Source organism: Musca domestica, unplaced genomic scaffold, assembly GCF_030504385.1.
Source record: "Musca domestica strain aabys unplaced genomic scaffold, Musca_domestica.polishedcontigs.V.1.1 2, whole genome shotgun sequence".
NCBI classification, from domain to species: Eukaryota; Metazoa; Arthropoda; class Insecta; order Diptera; family Muscidae; genus Musca; species Musca domestica.
The window spans coordinates 28501510-28522295 of record NW_026712249.1 but is presented as its reverse complement, the minus strand read 5'-3'; the positions used below and the strand labels follow the sequence as shown (position 1 = coordinate 28522295).

At 35.7% G+C, this 20786-nt stretch overlaps 3 protein-coding genes across 5 annotated transcripts in view; 1 reads left to right on the top strand and 2 right to left on the bottom strand.

The window, feature by feature from the left end:
- Positions 1–20786, bottom strand: part of LOC101897172 (DNA topoisomerase 2-binding protein 1) — a 71945-nt gene that overhangs the window by 32349 nt on the left and 18810 nt on the right. The window lies entirely within an intron of this gene.
- LOC101890145 (sialin) lies at positions 1923–8020 on the bottom strand. Its single transcript, XM_005183227.4, has one exon. The coding sequence runs from the start codon at positions 7324–7326 to the stop codon at positions 5461–5463; it is 1866 nt and encodes a 621-aa protein (XP_005183284.1). The 5' UTR covers positions 7327–8020; the 3' UTR covers positions 1923–5460.
- On the top strand, positions 8781–18946 carry LOC109613382 (uncharacterized). 3 transcript variants are annotated; one of them, XM_059122034.1, is made up of 3 exons: positions 8781–9162; positions 9902–10077; positions 17404–18733. In XM_059122034.1, exon 3 carries the CDS (start codon positions 17406–17408, stop codon positions 18360–18362), a length of 957 nt encoding a protein of 318 aa, XP_058978017.1. In that variant the 5' UTR covers positions 8781–9162; positions 9902–10077; positions 17404–17405; the 3' UTR covers positions 18363–18733. The 3 variants fall into 3 exon arrangements, 2 of the variants coding, with proteins under 2 accessions (XP_058978017.1, XP_058978016.1); XM_059122033.1 differs by lacking the exon at positions 8781–9162 and adding an exon at positions 18763–18946 and having other exon boundaries at positions 9761–10077; positions 17404–18380; XR_009342088.1 differs by lacking the exons at positions 8781–9162; positions 9902–10077 and adding an exon at positions 18763–18929 and having other exon boundaries at positions 13048–18380.

The following is a 20786-nucleotide window of genomic DNA, read 5'->3' as shown; positions in this document are numbered from 1 at the left end:
GATTAATACGAGCGGAGAGCGACCATCGGCTGTTATGGCTGCCCACACCATCACCATGGCCGGCGCTTGAGTTTTGGTGGCCAACCGAAGATGCACATTTTCAGCTGACCTCTTTGGCAAGTAAACACGATCATTTTGTTTGCTTACAAACTGCTGGACAACGAATGTTTTCTCATCGGAGAAAACCAAATTCGGCAGTTCACCACTTTCGGCCAAGCGAAGCAACTCTTTAGCTCTTTTGAGTCTATTTTCTTTCTGTTGCGGGGTAAGTTCTTACACTTTTTGGAATTTCAATGGCTTTGCCCCGAGCTCATTTTTCAACATTTGACGAATGGAATATTGCGATATGTTCGGCCTACGAGCCATTTTTCGGCCACTGCGACGCGGGTTTCGATCAAGTCGCTTCTTTACTTTTCGAACCATATCTGCTGATGTTGCTGTTTTCTTCCGTCCACTTCCTTGACGTCGGGCTACGCTACAAGTATCACGAGACACAAAAGATGTATTCACATTTAAATGATGGAGTGCTCTAACGATAGCCACTTTGGGTTTTCCAGCCAAATATAAAGGAATCATATTGCCACGCTTGAATTATATCACGCATGAATTCCATCACGAATAACTTGTTTCTGGAAAATTTTCACCAAAATGCTTTTATCCGTTTGTAAACAATATAATGAGCTGTCACTGGAATAATTTTAACAGCTGTCGGACGAGTGGCTTAGAAATGACAGCAGTCTGAAGGTGGTAGCAGTTTTTCATCTCACCATGCATGTTTATAACTATCCAAAATGGCGATCCGTTGTTGGGGAGTTACCAGAAGGGGTGTTTCCATATATCCCATATTCACACTAGATTGGTTGAAATATTGGAATTTGAAAAGAATCTGATTGAAAAGTCTGATGTTTTCAAAATTTTGACCCTTTGTGGTGGAGGGACCGATATTGTCAATTTAGGATTTGCATTTTTACAATCATTTTTTTCAGCCCTAACAGACCAAAAATTTCGAATTATTAAACATAGCCTCTCTGACCTCATTATTGTACGTATTATTCCAGAATGCTTTAGGACTGTCCAGAACAATGAGTAAATGTGCAATCGCCTTGGGTGCGTTGCATTTTTTCTTTATTTATAATAATTATCTTTCCTTTTACTCACAAAACAAATTGTGTTGCGTTGATAAAATGACCATGACTCTCTTAGTGTCATTTTATACTCCAGGGGCCCATTAAGCTCAAAAATTAAGAATTTCAAATTAGGAATTAAATAAAAGCCACACTTACCATGTAAAATGTTTATAAAATAATATAAATTGCATATGGGATTGGATATATATTCTCATATATAGATAATTTCGTTTTGTTTTATTATTTTTTTCTTTTAGTTTTTTTGTATAACCTTTGTTTTCATTTCATTTTTTTCGATCAAATTTTTTGTTTGGAAATATATAATTTATGTTTTTTTATTTACATAGGATTTATTAATTTATGTTATTGCAATGTAAATTTGCCCATTTGGTTTATACAAAAAAAGTATGTAACGAATGCCTTTGATGGAAAATATTATATATACCAATTATAAAAAAAAAATTAAATAAACATAAAAAGAAAGTTTACAAAAAGACCAGCCCTTAAATTTAATTAAAATAAAATAGATGTTAACATTTTCTTGTTTTTCTTTTTTGTTGTTGTTATTTTTATATAGTTTTTTGATAGTTTGTAATTTTCGGATAAAATTACAAATACTGTTAGAATTAATAATTACAGTACAATGGTAGTAGTTATAATTATTCTTATCACACAGCACATATTGTTTATATTAGTTTACTATGTATTTTTATTTCAAATGGAAAAAAATAATGAATAAAAAAATAGAAAAATAAAATTAGACACAAAATAATAAATCGTATATTAATGTTTATTTATATATATAGAAACTTGGCTATTCAAAGTCACTAACATAGTGATTGTTGTTTTTTTTTTTCATTTCTATAACTATTCACAAAGTATTGAATGTTTTCGATCACATTATCCAATATAACAAAGTTGTAATATTAAAAAAAAATTAAAATAGATTTATACATATTATTAATAAGTACTTAAAAAAATAATGAAGTAATAATTAAGTAACCTATTGAGAAAGCCCAAAGAAATGTTATGTTTGTTCGTTTGAAATGTATGCAGCAATTGATAATATTAATTTGTTTATATATATAATAGCACCTAAAGGTATATAATAGATGGAGCTACATTTGTCAAATTCCTATGGTGTTTTGTACATATGAGCAATTTTTTCCAATTACAAGATTTAAAAAAAAAACTCAAATATTAAAATGTATTGCCTATTTTTTTTTAAATGTCATGGTCAATAAAAGCGTTGCTTATAAATGTTGTCCTTCCTTGAAAATCCAAATAGCTTATTTCCTTCAGCTATGTAACATAAATGAAAAAGTGTATTTTTTCAAATTGGATGTAGGAAATTTAGAACACTCGGTTTCGCGTTGACATCGATAACACTTTTTATTTAACACCAGTATCAGTCAGGTATGTTGCGAAAATAATATTGGAAATATTCGATTTTTTATGAAAATCTAAAATAAAAGATTGTATGCGGCAAGGCCAACATCTAATCTTTTACAAAAACCTATAGAGATGTGATATGACAGCACACAAATTTGGAATATTGAAATCATATCCCGTTGATAAGGTGTTCTCTTTATACCCTACGCCACACTGTGATACAGGGTATTATGTCTTTCTGCAATTCTTTGAAATAAGCAGAAGGAATAGAAACAGACCCATAGTTCCTTTTAATGATCTTCATAGAATCACATTCTACGTCGACTTAGGCATGTCCGTCTTTCGACAGGGTGAGATGAAGAAACTGCAACCAATTTCAGACTGCTGTCATTTCTAAGCCACTCTCCCGTCAGTTCCAGTCCAGCTCATTATATTGTTTACAAGCGTACAAAAGCATTTTGTTGAGAATTTTCCAGAAAAAAAGTTATTCGTGATGGAATTTAAGCGTGATAGTGTGATTCCTTTATATTTAGCTGGAAAAGCACAAGTGGCCATCGTTAGAGAAACCCGCGTCGCAGAGGCCAAAAATGGCTAGTGAGCTCAACATATCACAATATCCGATTCGGCAAATATTGAAAAATAAGCTCGGGTTAAAGCCATTGAAATTCCAAAAAGAGCAAGAACTTACTCCGCAACTGAAAGAAAATAGACTCAGAAGAGCTAAAGAGTTGCTCCACTTGGCCGAAAGTGGTGAACTGCCGAATATGGTTTCCTGCGATGAGAAAACATTCGTTGTCCAGCAGTTTGCAAACAAACAAAATGATAGTGTTTACATGCCAAGGAGGTCAGCTGAAAATGTGCACCTTCGGTTGGCTACCAGAACTCAAATGCCGGCCATGGTGATGGTGTGGTGGTGGTCGCCATAAGAGCCGATGGTCGCTCTCCGCTCTTATTAAACGACCGTGGCATCAGAATAAATGTCGAATATTATCGCGAAAAAATCTGGAGGGTGTATTAAAGCCTTGGGCACGCAAACATTTTGGCCGCAGACCTTGGACATTCCAACAGGACTCAGCACCATCGCACTCAGCATGCGCCACCCAAAAATGGTTACAAAATGAGGTTCCTCGCCTCATTTCCAGCGCACAATGACCATCAAAATCTCCGGATACAAATCCGTTGAACTGTTGTGTGAGGAGTATTGTGGAAAGCAAGGTTGGCACCAAAAAATACCAAAGTGTCGATCACCTCAAGCAAGCGCTTCGCCGGAAATGGGTCAAAATACCGCAGAGCAACATTCGTGCAGCGTGTGACGGTTTCATTGGCCGTTTGAAGGCCATAATTCGTGCCAAAGGTTCCAATTCAAACAAATCTAATCTTTTTCAATATCCGATATTTTTGGTTTCATTCAAAAAATAAAAAAAAATGTGAAAATTATGGCTTTTGACTTTGTTGCAGTTTTTTTTTATCTCATCCTGTATACCATCTGTAGCCAAATATGACTGAGAATAATAGCTGTGATGCTTCCATATGTATTGTATGTGTAAGTATTTTCAGCAAAATCAAGCTCGGAGCATTGTTTAGCCCAATCGAGGCGACGATTTCATAAAATACTACTTTAGGTCGAATATATCTTCATTAAAGAAATCAAATGGTTTAAATTTGTGTAAGTACACCGTTAGAAAAATCAAAAGCAAATTGCCCCGCAATAAATGAGTTAAATTAATAAGGTAGTTTATATGCTATCTGCAAATAAAAATTCTTAAAAATTAAAATATATAATATATATAGGTATAAACTTATTGTGGGGGGCAAGAAACGCACTTCTTAAAATAAAAAATAATAAAAAAAAATAATTTGTAAAAAATATAAAGCTAAGAATTTCTTTGGGCTTTCTCAACATAACCGCCTTGTTCTATTGTTTAAAAAAAAATATTTTTTGTAAAAAAAAATTATTACAATTGGAAAAAAATTAAATGATATTTAACATATCACTGTATTTGAAATAGAGGCAGTAGTACTATTTCCTTTTTGGAAAACGTTTTTCCATAACCACAGACAAAAATGACGAGACACAAAATGTGTGTGTATGTGTGGTTGTTGTGTTTCAAGTTCATTACAATGTCTACATTCTAGCAACTTATTGTGCAAAAGGTTTCCTTTAATTACGCGTTACGTTTTTTTAGACTAATTTGTTTGTGTGTTTAAAAAGTTGTTTAAACTATTATTTTGTAACGAAAGGACATTAGAAAAGCCAAAGGGATTTGGACACAACAAGTAAAGGCTGTCATTTTATTAGCTACATTTGTTTCCTCTAATGTTATTTTCCCCAGAGTTTTATGTGGAAATGGACACATATTTTCAAAGTAAACTCTTGTTAATTTCAAAATCATTTTTTATAATTTTCAATATGAAAAAAAAGGAAAAAATTATTATTTTTTTTACAATTTCAAATAGGGGTCTGTCTGTTTCTCCAAATGAAATGGGAATCAAAAAAGACATTTGTTTACGAATCATATTCAATCATAAAAGGATTCAATATTGTAATAATATTTATCATTTAAAATTAGGGGTTTCATAATTTATTCGATTTCATTTTAAAGAAACAGACCTTCAAACTTATCTCTCTCGAGAGCGTTTTTGGATTCAAATAATTTTCCAATGCAGAAAAATAAAAATATAAACTAATTGCATTCTATGCAAATTGCTAAACAATGACCTCTTTCCGCCGATTAATAGGTAGCTATATAAATTTTAATTTTCTTCATTTTTGTTTTGTTTTCCCATTTTCTTTTTTTGTTTTTAGAACTTGTCTCTAAGTACTAGGATTACTACTCGTAGCATATTGCATTTTGAGAATAACAGCAGTAGAGTATAACATATACATATATTTATATATAGAGTAAAAATTAAGTAAATTTGTGTTAGATTTAAGTAAATACTAATTATTGGCTACATTATCCTTTGATTTACCATTTGTTGTCTTTTTAAGCATTTGATTGTCCTCCTTTGATTCCATGTCGTCGTCGTCATCGTCATCTTCGCCATCATCCCCATTGTTGCGGCTGTTGCGTTTACCAGTTTCGCAAGTCAACAAATCACCATTGGCTGTAGAAGGACCATCACCAACACCGCCGCCAACACTACCACCCGTAGCCGTATCTATACTATCCCATTTTTGTATTTCCGCTGTACCATAAACCTGATACGCTATATAGGTGGAATTGCCAACAATGGCCGCCACAATGAATACGGTACGCCATTGCTCTATGGTTGCATTATTTTGCAGGATCATGCCCGAATTCAGAGGCGAAAGGAATGAGGCCGACATATGTATGGTCTGACAAAAGGCCAAAACGGGACCAGCAAAATTTGGTGCAATATCCACAATATTAGCCATGGCTCCAGCATAGGAGGCCGTAATGAAGGAGACCGCAATAAACCAAACAACCAGCAGCAGGACAATATCATCAATATAGCCAATAAATAGTAATAGAACACCAGGTACAATTTGTGACAGGGCCGTAAATAGTTTACGTATATTCGTCAGGGTCATGCAACGACGATCCAGCAATTTATCCGCAATATAACAGAAAACCACCGACAGGATATAGGAACAAATGTGTGGCATGCCCGACAGCACACCATTGGCCTCGTAATCAAAGCACAAAATATTCTTCATAAAACTAGGTCCATTTATAATGAACACATAATGTATCCAAATGCGGCCAAATGTCGTTATGGCAATGGCCCAGGCGGGCTTTGAGGTAATGATATCTTTCCAAGGCACTTTCTTTCCCAGCGACTCTTTCATTTCACTGCTTATGTTGATTTCGATATATTCCAATTCATCTTTTGTTATGCGAGGATGTTCTCGAGGTGTATTGAAGGCTAGCAGGTACCAAAAGACACACCACAGCATTCCCAACGATCCGGTGGTGTAGAAGACATACTGCCAGCCGAAGCGTTTTGTTATGAAGCCACCCAAAACAAAGGTGAGACCAGTGCCAATACTAAATCCCTGGAAACTGGACATAAAGCGTGAACGCTCTATCAAGGGTATCCAATAGCCGACAACGGCATACATGGCCGGCCAGGTGAGGCCGGAGGCACAACCCTGTATGGAACGCAAGGCAATAAGTAGGCCATAATGGATGTCGGCACAAGCGGGCATGAGCAAACTACAGAGAGCGGTGACGAATTGAGACCAGCCAAAAACTTTTTTGGTACCAAAAAGTTGAGTGGCAATGCCACCAAACACTTGGGACAGAACATAACAACAAAAGAAGGAGCCGGTTATTAGCGATTGCACCGCTGCTGACCAGTCATAATATTGGCGATGTCCTTGTTCTGCCGCTGCCGAAACAAGTGCCTCAGCAGCTGGTATAACACTTATATTGAGTGGGGTAATTGTTGTTGTCGTCGTCGTCGTCGATGTGTTTACGGAAGTAACTAACGCTGCTGTACTATTAGGTAATGAGCCATCAGCACACCGTCCACCAATCGACCCCGACGAATTTCCATTCCCAGGTAGTGTCATTGCCACAATAGCCAAATGCATATCAGTTCTCATCATGAACGAGACCAGGAATCCCGACCACGACAACAAATACAGGACAAGGCGAGCAGGTACTTTAGCATTTAGTTTGTGCAGAATGGTATTGAAACAAAATGGATTTGGTGTAGCATTTGTACGTATGGAGACCGGGGGCGATTTCGACGCTGACGTCGTCGCTGCAGAATTTTTGCCATTAGCCACATCAGAAGATGACACTTGTTTTAGGGAATTATATGATGAATTGTACATTTTTGTTTGTGGGATGTTTGTTTCTATAGTTGTTGTTGTTATTGTTGTTTGTTTAGTTTCGACTATGATATGTCGTTATATCTCCTTTTCTTGTTTATAACAAACTCACTGGCACGCTTAACAAATTTAACAAAACAAAAATTGTTTATATTTGCCTTGCTTTCCATGAGGCACCCGCAGTAGCAGCACCACCAGCAAATAACCAACAGAGAGTAAGAAGAAATGTAGTAGAAAAAGCAACTAACTACTAAGAACTCGGCTCGACTCTATGCAATGCGAAACCACGGCTACGTTTTCTTTCTAATATAAACAACAATAATATTAGAAGAACTCGACCAAATCAACGAACGGCAGCGCGGACACTGGCACTTGAGGGCAAAATCAACACACAGATAGCCTGTCTGCCCGTGCACCACAAAAACTAACTACAATAATTTCACAATAAATTCTCTTCTACTCCACACATCAGCAGCGGCAGCTGTGCTAAGCTCAAGTTCACACACCACAATAACTTTATTATTAATTCATTCCATTTCGATAGTGTTTTTAGTTGATTTTCTTTTGGTTGGTCGTCGCTTGTTTTGTTATACACGAAACTGTGGCTGGCTAAACTGCATGAACACATGTTCGAGGGTTGCCAGCTCTTTGAATGAAAAAACAAAACAAAAAACATACGTTGCCAAAACAAAAGAACAACGTCGACGCCGTCGTCGCAAACATCAATGAACGATGAGTGTCATTGGTGACCGTCGACTGCATGGTTTTTGCCGTTATCTACCCCACAAACACGCGCTTCCCCCAGAGAGCAATTAAAAAGAGAGATAATGTGAACACAATGAACATTGAACTGATAGACGCCAGAACAGGAACTTATCTCAAACCGAGAGAACAAGTGGTATAAGAAGAGAGCGTAAACTTGAAATTTAAACGTTATTTACTTACAAATGCATGGCATGCATGCGTTTTAAATGTGGGAAATTGGGCATTTGTTGAATAATGAATCGATACAAAAAAAAATCGTCACACATTGATTTGTTGGTATGATTGTGTATGTTTAAATGGAAAGGGGCGCGGAGGGTTTTAGGGAGTAACAATCAATACAATGACAATGGCATTTTTAACGATTGCGTGTTGACAACTCTAAAATATGACACTCTCAAATTGAGAGCCAAAATGAAATTGAAAACGATCGAATGAATAAGCAATAAATAAATTATAATTGGAAGATAACGAATTGCAAATACCCTTATTAGTATGTAATTGTGGAATTTATAAAATTAGGGTAACTATTTCAGACGTTAGAAATAAGATTACATTTTTACAAACGAAAATACGACCCATCATACATACGAAGGGGTTATACAGGGTACATAATAGTTTCGAAAAAGAGCAGCGAATCCTCGCCACTTCTCTGGGGATATTTTCCCCAGGAGTTGTTTGAAAACCACTGTTCATAATATTGCTATTAATTTGCCCAACACTGTTGGTTGGGCATTTACCGGCGGCCGCATAAATGGCATCATAACAAAATGATGTAAATAATGTAAATACATACACATACACACATACATTTATGCAGCCACCGGTAAATTCCAATGCTGAATTCTAATAACTAAGCATCGTCAACAGCCAAAACAGGTTTGATGTGACGATGCAAATTTGGCAATAATGAGTTCTTTTTCAATTACCGTCGCGAGCGCAAGTTTCCCCCCCGTGTGACAAGTGAAAGTGTCTGTTTAAAATCAAAGTTAAAATTAATAATATTAAACTGAACATTAAACAGTGAACATTCAACAACAAGAAGAACATTACTAAACAAGAACATACAACACGAAGGTGAAAAAACTTACAAACTACTTACATGTTAAAACTTATACTACTGAATTAAAAAATGTCTAACTTACAAATATTTAAAATCTATTGAAAATATTATTAAGAAAATAGTGGATTAAAAAATATGAAAAATTTTATAAAATAAATAAACTTAAGAGCTATTGAATTAAAACCTAAGAACTAGTAAATTAAAAATTTAAAATAAATTACAAAACGTAAAAACTAATTTTACCTATTTCTAAATTGCACTAAACCCCAAAAAAGTTACTGAAAAATAATACTAAATAAAAACCCGCAATAGAAAAACACAATAATTGTTATAATTTATAAAAAGGAAAAAAGGGCAAAAAAGGTAAGCCTAAAAACATTTGGTCCTTCGAGCCGGATGAAAAAGTGAAGTTTTTTAAATTATTAAAAACGAAAAAAAAAAAAAACTTGTGAGTGGACGGACAAAAGAAAGTGAAAAAAAGAACAGTGAAAAAATAGAAAAAAATACAGTGGGGTTCAAAAATAAGTGCAAAGTTAAAAAAGTGTTGAGAAAAAAAAAACTTTGAGAAAAAAAAAATAATAATAATAATAATTACAAAAATTTACAAAAAAATAGACAGTACACAGTGCAACAAAAAGTGAAGTTACACAGTGCTACAAAAAAATAAAATTTTTTAAAATTTTAGAAAAATTAAATTTTTCCTTCAATTTTAAAAAATATAAAATCTGAAAAATTAATAAAAAGTTGAAAAAGTTTTTATACAATAAAAAGACAATACACAGTGATACACAAGAGACAATATACCGTGACACAAAGAGCAACAAACCCGAAAATTGTGGAAACAGCAGTAAAGGAGAAGCGGACGGACACACGCAGCACAACAACAACAACCAAGGTACAACAAAGGAGACCCAAAACCCAAGATCAAAGTGAGTACTCGTGAAATTTTCTTTTTTGACACAAAAGGGCATTTCGGGAGCAGGCAAATCTTCAATATTTGCATTGACCCGCATATTCCCATAATTTGCAATAACACTTTGACCCATATTCAAAGCTGCTAGTTGCCCACTCAGACACAGTGACGGAAAATTTCCCAATTTTGAGCCATTTTTCTGGACGGACATTTGGCTTTTGACCCGGGAAAAAGCAGGCAGACATATTCTTTTCTGAAAAAACGGGAATTTTCAGCCATATACAAATATATATATACTAAAAATTTTGGAATTTTCTGAACGTGGAGTTCAGGCGAATACATAAGCGCCATATTGACACAAACACATAACTTTGGAAAGTTGGCGTCACTAAACTTGGCAAACATATAAACGCCATATTGCAAAAACTATATACAATTTTTTGGAAAAAAAGCGTCACTTGCAATATATAGTCGCCATATTTTTTGGAAAAATTTGGCGTCACCGGAATACATAAACGAGTAAACAAAACCCGTTTAAAAAATAGCGTCTGGTGGACAGACAAAAAATAACCTAAATTTTTTTGAAATTTTTGCAAGCGTCTGGTGGACAGACATACATTTGAAAATTAAACTACCAATTTTTTGAAATTTTTGGAGGAAAAAAAATTGGCAAACAAGCAAGCGTCTGGTGGACAGACATACATTTGAAACTTAAACTACAAATTTTTTTGAAATTTTGGAGAACAAATTTTATATCGGAGTCTGGTGGACAGACATAAAATCGATCCCATATATTTACAATTTTTATTTTTATTCTAATTTTAACCTTTCTTCCCATTTAGCACAATATCTGTTGCTCTAAGGAGCTTAAAAATTTTTCTGTGACCCAAAATTAATTTCTTGCATTTTTCGCAGAAATATTTTGCTGGTATACTTTTTTTGATTTTGTGACACATAACACGACAACTTTTTGGGAAAAATTTCTTCATTGACATTTTTTACACTTTCTTGAATTTTTTGCTGAAAATATTTGGATTTTGACCCAAATTATTTTCTTTTGCAATATTCTGCTGGGACATAAAATTTTCTGCTGAAATATTTGGACCTTGACCCAAATCAATTTTTTTGGAAATTTTTGCTCAAATTTTTGGATTTTTTGACCCAAATTATTTGTTTGAAATATTTCTGCTGAAATATTTGGATTTATACATACATAATTTTCTCTAATTCTCGTTGCGAATTTTATCAAAAAATTTGGCGAATTTAGAAAATTTGTTGAATCAGACAAATTTTCACAAGCAATAATCAAAGTTATTGGCTTTTTAAAAATAAAATCCTCCTGTCATAGGATATTAAGTGATTTTAACAAAAAATTAAAATTTTTTTTTGACAACCCAACACACATTTTTACTTCGTTGAAATTTTTTTGGACTCTCTGAAATTTTTTGGAATTTTCAACTTCTCGTGGACAATCAAATTAGACTCTCGTTTTTTTTTTTTTTTTTGGAAGAAATTGTTTACTGCGCAAAACATCTCTGGTAATTTCTGTTTTGCAATTCTCGTTTAAACACTTTTGTTTTAAAAACTTTTGATTATTTGTCGAATTGCAAGAATAAAATCCTCCTGTAAGTGGACTTTAAGAGATTTTATTTTCCTTTTTGCTCATTTTGGCGAAATTTTGACCCTTCTGGTAACCCAGCAAACATTTTTAATCAAGTCAGTCCGGCGTCAAATATAAAGAAAATTTTTGAATTTTTGGAAAAAAAAAATTTAATTATTGAAAGGAACGAAATATAATTTGACTCAAACCAATAAAATAGGATCGTTTTCGTCGACAGATATTGAGAAAAAAACTTATCCTCATTTTAAAAAATAAAAATTTGGATAAAAGTTTAAATTCTAAACCAAGTTAGTCCTTTTCATTGGGCAACTTTTCTTTTTTGTAAAACAACAAAATTTCGTAAAGGTTAACGCTCAGTTTTCAAAATGGATAAAACATTAAGCGATAAATTCACAAATTGCGTCAACGATCTTCTGGATTATATTTCAATTTTTTCAATAACCAAACCTGATGACACGGTACATACTTTGGAAACAACACGAATGGAGTTGGATTCTGCATGGGACCAGGTCAAGAGAGCCTACATAGACTGTCGGGATTATGTTCCAGAAGAGGAAGGAAAGCCGATCGATAAAAATAAACTGAGGAAGCACTATATGGATACCATGGGATCGTACAAAAAAGCGCTGAGTTCAATAAATGGACAAATTCAAAATCTTTTGGATGAAAAGACACAGGAAAAAATGAAAAGAGAGTCAGAGATGTCACAACAAGGAAGGGAAGTGGATTTCACAAACGTATCGCGGCTACCTCCATGCGATACAGACACATTTAAAGGTGGTTATAGAGAATGGCCGACTTTCAGAGATCTATTTTCGGCAATTTACATAAACAACTCAAAATTAAGCAATGTCGAAAAATTATTCCATTTAACGCAGAAGACAGCAGGAGAAGCGAGAGAAATTATTTCACATGTCCCACTAACTAATGATGGATTTACATTAGCATGGAAAAATCTCACAGATCGTTACGAGAATAAAAGAATGCAAATTAATGAAGAAGTCAAGACACTTTTTAATCTACCTGGAGTTTCTACTGAATCAAGTCACTCTATACAAAAACTACAACGCACTGTTAATAGCAGCATTCAGACACTGGGGATGCTTGATGTCGATGTTAAAGGATGGGATCCGATTTTAATATACATTTGTTCAACAAAATTACCTAGAGGCTTTTTAGAAGAATTCGAGAACTCATTAAGCGATTGTAAACAAATTCCAAAATGGGAACAGTTTGACGCTTTCTTAACAAACAAATTCAAAACTTTGGAATCAGTTGGAAATATAAAGCCCTCTACATCGAAATTTGCTCAACAAAAATCAACTAACAATTACACGCCTAGATTTTTGAAAACATTTCAAACAAATGTCTCAAAAAATACAAACAACTTTGGAGGAAGACCTACTAATGTAATATTACCTCAACAAAATAAGCAGAAAAATACTCAAACTTGTCAAGTCTGCAAATCAAATCATTTCATAAGAGATTGCAGCGAATTTTTGAAAAAGAGTGTGAATGACAGAATTCACATCGTGAAAACATCACACTTATGCTACAATTGCTTGTCATCAAATCACGGAGTAAAGGATTGCAAAAGTCGCTTTGGCTGCCGTATTTGTACTATGAAACACAATACTTTGTTACACAAGGGAACGGAAACCCAAACAACTAACTCATACCTAGCTCGAGTGGAAGCACGACCTAGTACTAGTGCTGCCGCTCTTACAAATCAAATACAGTCCACTACAAACCTAGAACCAACTACTATTACTACTTTGACCCTCCAAGATAAGCAAATTTGTGAGCGACAATCTGGAGGAACACTACTCTTCACAGCAATAGTACAAATTGAAACCAAAGGACAACTTTACGATGCCCGAGCTCTAATAGACTCAGGATCACAATCCACCTTTATTTCGGAAAAGATGAAAAACTTTTTGAAGTTGCCTACACGGAATAACTTAGTTCATGTCACTGGCTTAAGTCAATTTGTTTCTGAGACTTCAACAAAATCTTGCTTGTTCACTATGAGATCCAAATACGACCCTAGCTTTAAACTGGAAGTCTGGGCTCCAGTTTTAAAGAACTTACCTTCAAATCTACCACCACAAAACTTAGATGAATCACAACTTCGAGATGTAACAGCATTAGAACTGGCTGACCCGAAATTTTACGTTAGTCAACCAATCGATTTACTTATTGGAATGGACATAGGACCATTAATATTCACAATTGGAACTCCAATGAAAACATTTGGATCAATTTTAACACAAAAAACCAAATTTGGATGGATAGTTGGAGGACCCATACCAGGAAGCATCCTTCAACGAAAACAAATATCACTTCTAAATACAACTTCAATAGAGAAAGTACTTACACGTTTTTGGGAGGTGGAAGAGACCCCTAAAAAAGTTTTACGGTCAGAAGAAGACCAATTTTGTGAACAAAACTTCATTGAAACAACAATACGGAACAAGGATGGAAGATATGTGGTGACTCTCCCATTCAAAAAATGCGAGGAATTGGGGAATTCCAGAAACATCGCCCTAGCTCAATTCTACAGAATGGAGAAAAAACTTATGAAAACACCAGAGATCAAAGAACAATATGATGCCTCAATACTAGAATACTTAGAACTCGGTCATATGAGGAAAGTCAATCCGAATGAAATAGATAAAATGCCAAATTATTATCTACCACATCACGCTGTGATAAAACCCGATCGACTCACAACGAAGTTAAGAGTCGTATTTAATGCTTCTTGTCCTACATCAAACAAAACAAGTCTCAATGACATCCTATATCCTGGACCCATTCTTCAACAGGATTTAGTATTGCAAATTTTAAAATGGAGATTTTTCAAGTATGCCTTCAATGCAGATATAACAAAGATGTATCGCCAAATACTTTTGGATCCAAATCAAACAAAATATCAAAGAATTCTCTTTAGAAAGTCTCCGGAAAACCCAGTAGAGGATTATGAGCTGCTGACAGTTACATTTGGAGTTAACTGCGCACCATATTTAGCATTGAGAACTCTTCTTAAACTAGCAGAAGATGTAAAAGAATCATACCCTAGAGCCGCAAATATAATTTTGAATAATTTGTATGTTGATGATGTATTAGCTGGCGGTCACACTGAAGATGAATCAATAAAAGCTCGAAAAGAATTAACTGCTGCTTTAGACTCTGCCGGTTTTACACTAATGAAATGGGCATCAAATGATCGCAAAATAATACAAGATATTCCACATGAACATTTGCTACCACTCAATTGGCTAGACATTTCCGAAGATGCTTCAACTAAGACCCTTGGAATTCGATGGAATATCTCAGGCGATTATTTTTCGTTTACACCACCCACAATGGAAAATAAAAATATTTCTTCAAAAAGAGAAGTTTTATCAACTATAGCTAAATTGTTTGACCCATGTGGATGGCTGGCACCGGTAGTTGTCGTAGCTAAGTTAATAATGCAACAAATCTGGCTAGACAAAATTGACTGGGATGATCAATTAAAGCCAATAACACAAATGAACTGGAACAATTTTGTCAAAAATAGCAAAGATATTGAATATCTCAGAGTTCCTCGATGGATTCAATACACGCTAGATGGTTCTGTAGAGATTCATGGATTTTGTGACGCATCAGAAAGCGCATATGGAGCCACTCTTTATATTCGGGTGGAAAATACTGACCATAAGGCGCATACATTCTTATTAGCAGCAAAAACTCGTGTCGCTCCTATTAAAAAATTATCAATACCCAGACTCGAGTTATGCGGGGCAGTATTACTATCAAAATTAGCTAAATCCATTGTAAATAGCCTACAGATATCAAAATATTCGACACAATTTTGGACCGACTCTACCATCGTATTAGCATGGTTAAAAAAGCCTCCTTGTCATTGGAGCACATTTGTTGGAAATAGAGTCTCGGAAATTGCTGATAATGTTGGACAAGAAAATTGGAGACATGTTGATTCGGAAAAGAATCCAGCTGATATTGCGAGCCGTGGATGTTCACCCGCAGAGCTAAAGACTAGTGATCTCTGGTGGCAGGGACCTCAATGGCTCAGAATGCCAAAAGACCGTTGGCCATCGTATGAAATCCCAAATGACACAAATTTGGAAGCCAAAACGGCAAAAGTCATGACCCTTTTCGCAGAAAAGGAAGACCCTTTAAAACATTTCTCCTCTTTATCTAAGGTTTATCGATCATACGCATATGCTCTAAGACTCTGGAAAAATTCTGGGGTAAATAGACAACACCTTCGCACTTCAGCAAACGACCTTACATCAGATGAAATCCAAGATGGAAAACGATCTTGTATAATTCGTACCCAAAAATTCGTATATGCAGACGAATACAACGCACTTATGAAAAAGACTCAAATTTCTCCTTCAAGTCCTCTGTTGACCCTCAACCCATTTCTAGACTCAAAGGGTATTATTAGAGCAAATGGCCGATTGGTACAATCGCCAGCCCTTACATATAGCGAACGTCACCCAATAATATTACCACATGGCGCAAAACTTAGCAAATTGTTAGTCGAATTCACTCATAAGGTTACCTTACACGGGGGTAATCAATTAATGACCCGAGTATTAAGGTCCGAATTCTGGATATTCGGACTCAAGTCGCTAATCAAACAAACCATACGAAATTGTCGAATTTGCTTAATTCACAAAAAACAAACCCAAACTCAAATCATGGCGTCGCTACCACCCGAACGAACTTTTCTTTCTCGACCCTTTACAAACACAGGGGTAGATTTTGCAGGACCCTTTAACATTAAAAGTTATTCAGGAAGAGCCTGCTTTATTACAAAAGGCTACGTTTGCATTTTTGTCTGTTTCGCCACTAAGGCTATACATTTAGAACCAACAAGCGATTTGTCGACATATGCCTTTCTTGCCGCTTTTTCTAGGTTTATTAGCCGGCGAGGTTGTCCGTCTTGTATATTTTCGGACAACGGAACAAACTTTGTGGGAGCGGTTGATCTATTAAAGCGAGATAGACTAGCTTTCATGAAGAATATTCAAAATAGCACAATTCAAAATAATTTCACTCAAAATCTTACTTGGAAATTTATTCCTCCTGGTGCTCCGCACATGGGCGGCTTGTGGGAAGCTGGCGTCAAATCATTTAAAACTCATTTACGAAAAAGTATCCCAAAAATGAATTTCACTTTTGAAGAATTTACAACTATTTTATCAAGAATTGAAGGCTGCCTTAACTCACGACCCTTAAGTCCTGCTAGCGACGACCCAAACGACCTTTCCCCTTTGACACCTGGTCATTTCTTAATAGGAACACCTATTCTTACCCCAGCTGAACCAGACATTTCAGATACAGATTTAAGCTTAGTCAATCGTTGGAAAAGACTCAAAGTTATTTCACAATACTTTTGCAACAGATGGAAATTAGAATATCTTCACGAACTTCACAGAAGAACTAAGTGGAAATATGAAAAGGAGAACATCAAAGAAGGAGATTTAGTTGTCGTAAAAGATGATAGATTGGCTCCGCATGAATGGAAGTTAGGTCGTATCGAAAAAACGTATCCAGGTAGTGACCAAAATACCAGGGTTGTAGACATACGGACGGCAAGTGGCAACATTAGCAGACCCATTACAAAAATTGTCAAATTGTTTTCCGACTGACTAGTCGGATTCCCACTCAAAAAAGAATTTAGTACTCGCCTTAATTTCTTTTCAGATATGGCCGCTTACTTGCCCAACCAGGACTGCCGTCTGGACGATCGCAACCGTAGCCCAGACTCACCTGCCCGTCCAACAGCAAGAAGCGCCAATCGACCCATACGGCCAATCCATCGTCCCAGTTCCACATCCCCTGAAAGACGTCAACGAAGCCGATCCGACGCAAGACCCCGCCAACGTCAAGAAAGACCAAGCTACTGGCAGTATTCATGTGGGCTATGCCAAGATGACCATGCCCTCAGTGCCTGTGAACGATTCCGCAGACAGACGCCCTTCCAGCGGTATGAGACCGTGGAGCGTCGGGGATATTGCCGTAATTGCCTGGCGAGAAGTCATTTGGCCCCCGACTGCCCGTCTTTGACTGGTTGCCGGAGATGCAACGACCGGCACCATACCTTACTGCACGGGGCGTCTCAGTTGGACGGGGTATCCCTCAACATCGAGGCCATTACAACCCCAGCCTTCGCATGGGATTTGGTGTTTGTACCAACAGCGATGGTACGCATAACGGCCGAGGGCATGGAGGGTTTTAGTATGCTGCGAGCCATTATTAGCCAATCTGCGACGATGTCCAAGATTTCATATGCCGCGTTCCGTCGCCTGGGTCTGCAGTCGCGAGAGTACAAAGGGGAGCGATTCACCACCTTCACAGTTTCGCCCCGCCGCACGAACAGTACTTGGAGTCTGAAGGTAAATGCCGTAATTATCGAAGATCTCCCAAGACGCATTTACTCGGACCCAATACTTGAAGACCCCACTAGATGCTTCACGAGCTACGCCTTAGCTGACCCTGATCCCAGAGGAAATAGTCCGATCGATGTGGAACTGGGAGCGGACACGTACTCCGCCATAAGGAAAGATGGGTGTACAGCAGCTGGAATTGGAGATGTCCTGGCCTACAACACACAACTGGGCTACGTGTTTGCTGGGCCAATCAAGAACATGCCGAGGAACTGAAGACCGAAGATCCTTATGGTATATTAGAAATGAATACTTACACTTGTCATTCGGGGCCCAGAAAATGTTCATAATATTGCTATTAATTTGCCCAACACTGTTGGTTGGGCATTTACCGGCGGCCGCATAAATGGCATCATAACAAAATGATGTAAATAATGTAAATACATACACATACACACATACATTTATGCAGCCACCGGTAAATTCCAATGCTGAATTCTAATAACTAAGCATCGTCAACAGCCAAAACAGGTTTGATGTGACGATGCAAATTTGGCAATAATGAGTTCTTTTTCAATTACCGTCGCGAGCGCAAGTTTCCCCCCCGTGTGACAAGTGAAAGTGTCTGTTTAAAATCAAAGTTAAAATTAATAATATTAAACTGAACATTAAACAGTGAACATTCAACAACAAGAAGAACATTACTAAACAAGAACATACAACACGAAGGTGAAAAAACTTACAAACTACTTACATGTTAAAACTTATACTACTGAATTAAAAAATGTCTAACTTACAAATATTTAAAATCTATTGAAAATATTATTAAGAAAATAGTGGATTAAAAAATATGAAAAATTTTATAAAATAAATAAACTTAAGAGCTATTGAATTAAAACCTAAGAACTAGTAAATTAAAAATTTAAAATAAATTACAAAACGTAAAAACTAATTTTACCTATTTCTAAATTGCACTAAACCCCAAAAAAGTTACTGAAAAATAATACTAAATAAAAACCCGCAATAGAAAAACACAATAATTGTTATAATTTATAAAAAGGAAAAAAGGGCAAAAAAGGTAAGCCTAAAAACAACCACTATGGCAAACAATTTGTTGGCCAAAGTGTCCCACGCAAGCTCAATAGAAGAGAAACCAAGAATTTCCACTCTCAATAAAAATTGTTTTGAATCAATAAGCTATATTTTTAGAAAAAATAATTATCGTCATATTTAACAGTTTTGAGAAATCATGTAGGGTGGCGCCAATTAAATGACAAGTGTATCATGATTGGTATTTTAATCACGTTTTAACGTTTATATAATGTATTTTTATCGTGACACACTGAATTGATTTGTAGACTATTATATTATCAGTCATAACCAAGAGTTATAAATTGTGTCTGGGCTCCTATTTATTAAAGCATTTTTCGTAGGTCATGTTAAAAATTCTTTAATACAAAACAGATGTCTTCATAATTTTTTAGATAGGTACCTACTTATCTTTATTAACATTTACGATATGGATAATTTGCAGATAACTTGACGTAAAATTTGGCCCAAAAATTTTGAAATATTAAAATTTTGAAAGGGTCTAAATATAAGATTTAGTTAAAAATTTCAATTTATTTGTATTATTTTGAGTAAATGCAGGGTAGAGAAAAATTAATTCTCAACATGAAAATGCACATTCCCTACGAGTGAATGTTTAGTGAGCGATAGGAGGTTATTGTTCTTTGTACATGGTGGTGTCCGTGGAAATATCGTTTTATGACCTCTTATAGCAAGATTGTGACGACAAAGAGGAATAACAAAAAACATATCATGCTACAAAATATCACGTACCAGTCCTATCAAACGTTAATAAAAACATGACTTGTATGACATCGCTATTAAGTATTTAATGAAAAAAAAAAAAAAAAAAACGAATGAGGAGGACAGTAAAACCTGATATTTGTGGTTTATGAATCCAGGATCAGAGCAAAAGGTAAAAAATCTTTTAAAACTTATCTCTACATTGAAGAGACAATTAATATGTGCCATTAAAGTAAATAGATTGTGTAAGTTCCTGCACAGGAGACTTATTTATGTGACCACCGGCTGTATTGAACGGGCCCTAGCCGACATTTGGGCCCTATGGCAAGCAAACCTTTTTCCTGTAATTATAGATGGGGAAAACATTCCGAAAGTCGACCCTATAGAAGACAGAATGACATATAAAAACAGTTTTGATAACACTGGAACGCCCAATAGATATATTGGGTAGCTGCGAATTAAATAAGCCGTCGCGGACAGCTCAGCGGTTTTCAGGGGGAGAATATCGCACTAGATTATCTTAATACAGTTAAATTTTATGACGATTTGCAGCGAATTCGGAATGCACAGAATAAAAAAATCCCAAAAACAGGAATTATTGTCAATTTTTTTTTTGCATTGATGGAAATATTTTTATACCTTCAGCAATATGGCTAGACAGGGTGAGATAAACAACAGCAACAAAGTCAAACGCGACATTTTTTTATTTTTTTTTTAAGATTTGTTGAATGAAACCAAAAATGTCGGAAATAGCATCAAATTTTAGAACAAGTTTAGATCTGTTCGAATTGGTCACCTTTGGCACAAATTATGGCTTTCAAAGGCCAATAAATCCGTCACACGCTGCCCGAATGTTGCTCTGCGGTATGTTGGCCCATTCCGGGAGCA

Bases quoted from the DNA above. Each gene is read 5' to 3' on its own strand.
- LOC101890145 (XM_005183227.4), bottom strand. From the start codon at position 7,326: ATGTACAATTCATCATATAATTCCCTAAAACAAGTGTCATCTTCTGAT.
- LOC109613382 (XM_059122033.1), top strand. From the start codon at position 17,406: ATGGCCGCTTACTTGCCCAACCAGGACTGCCGTCTGGACGATCGCAAC.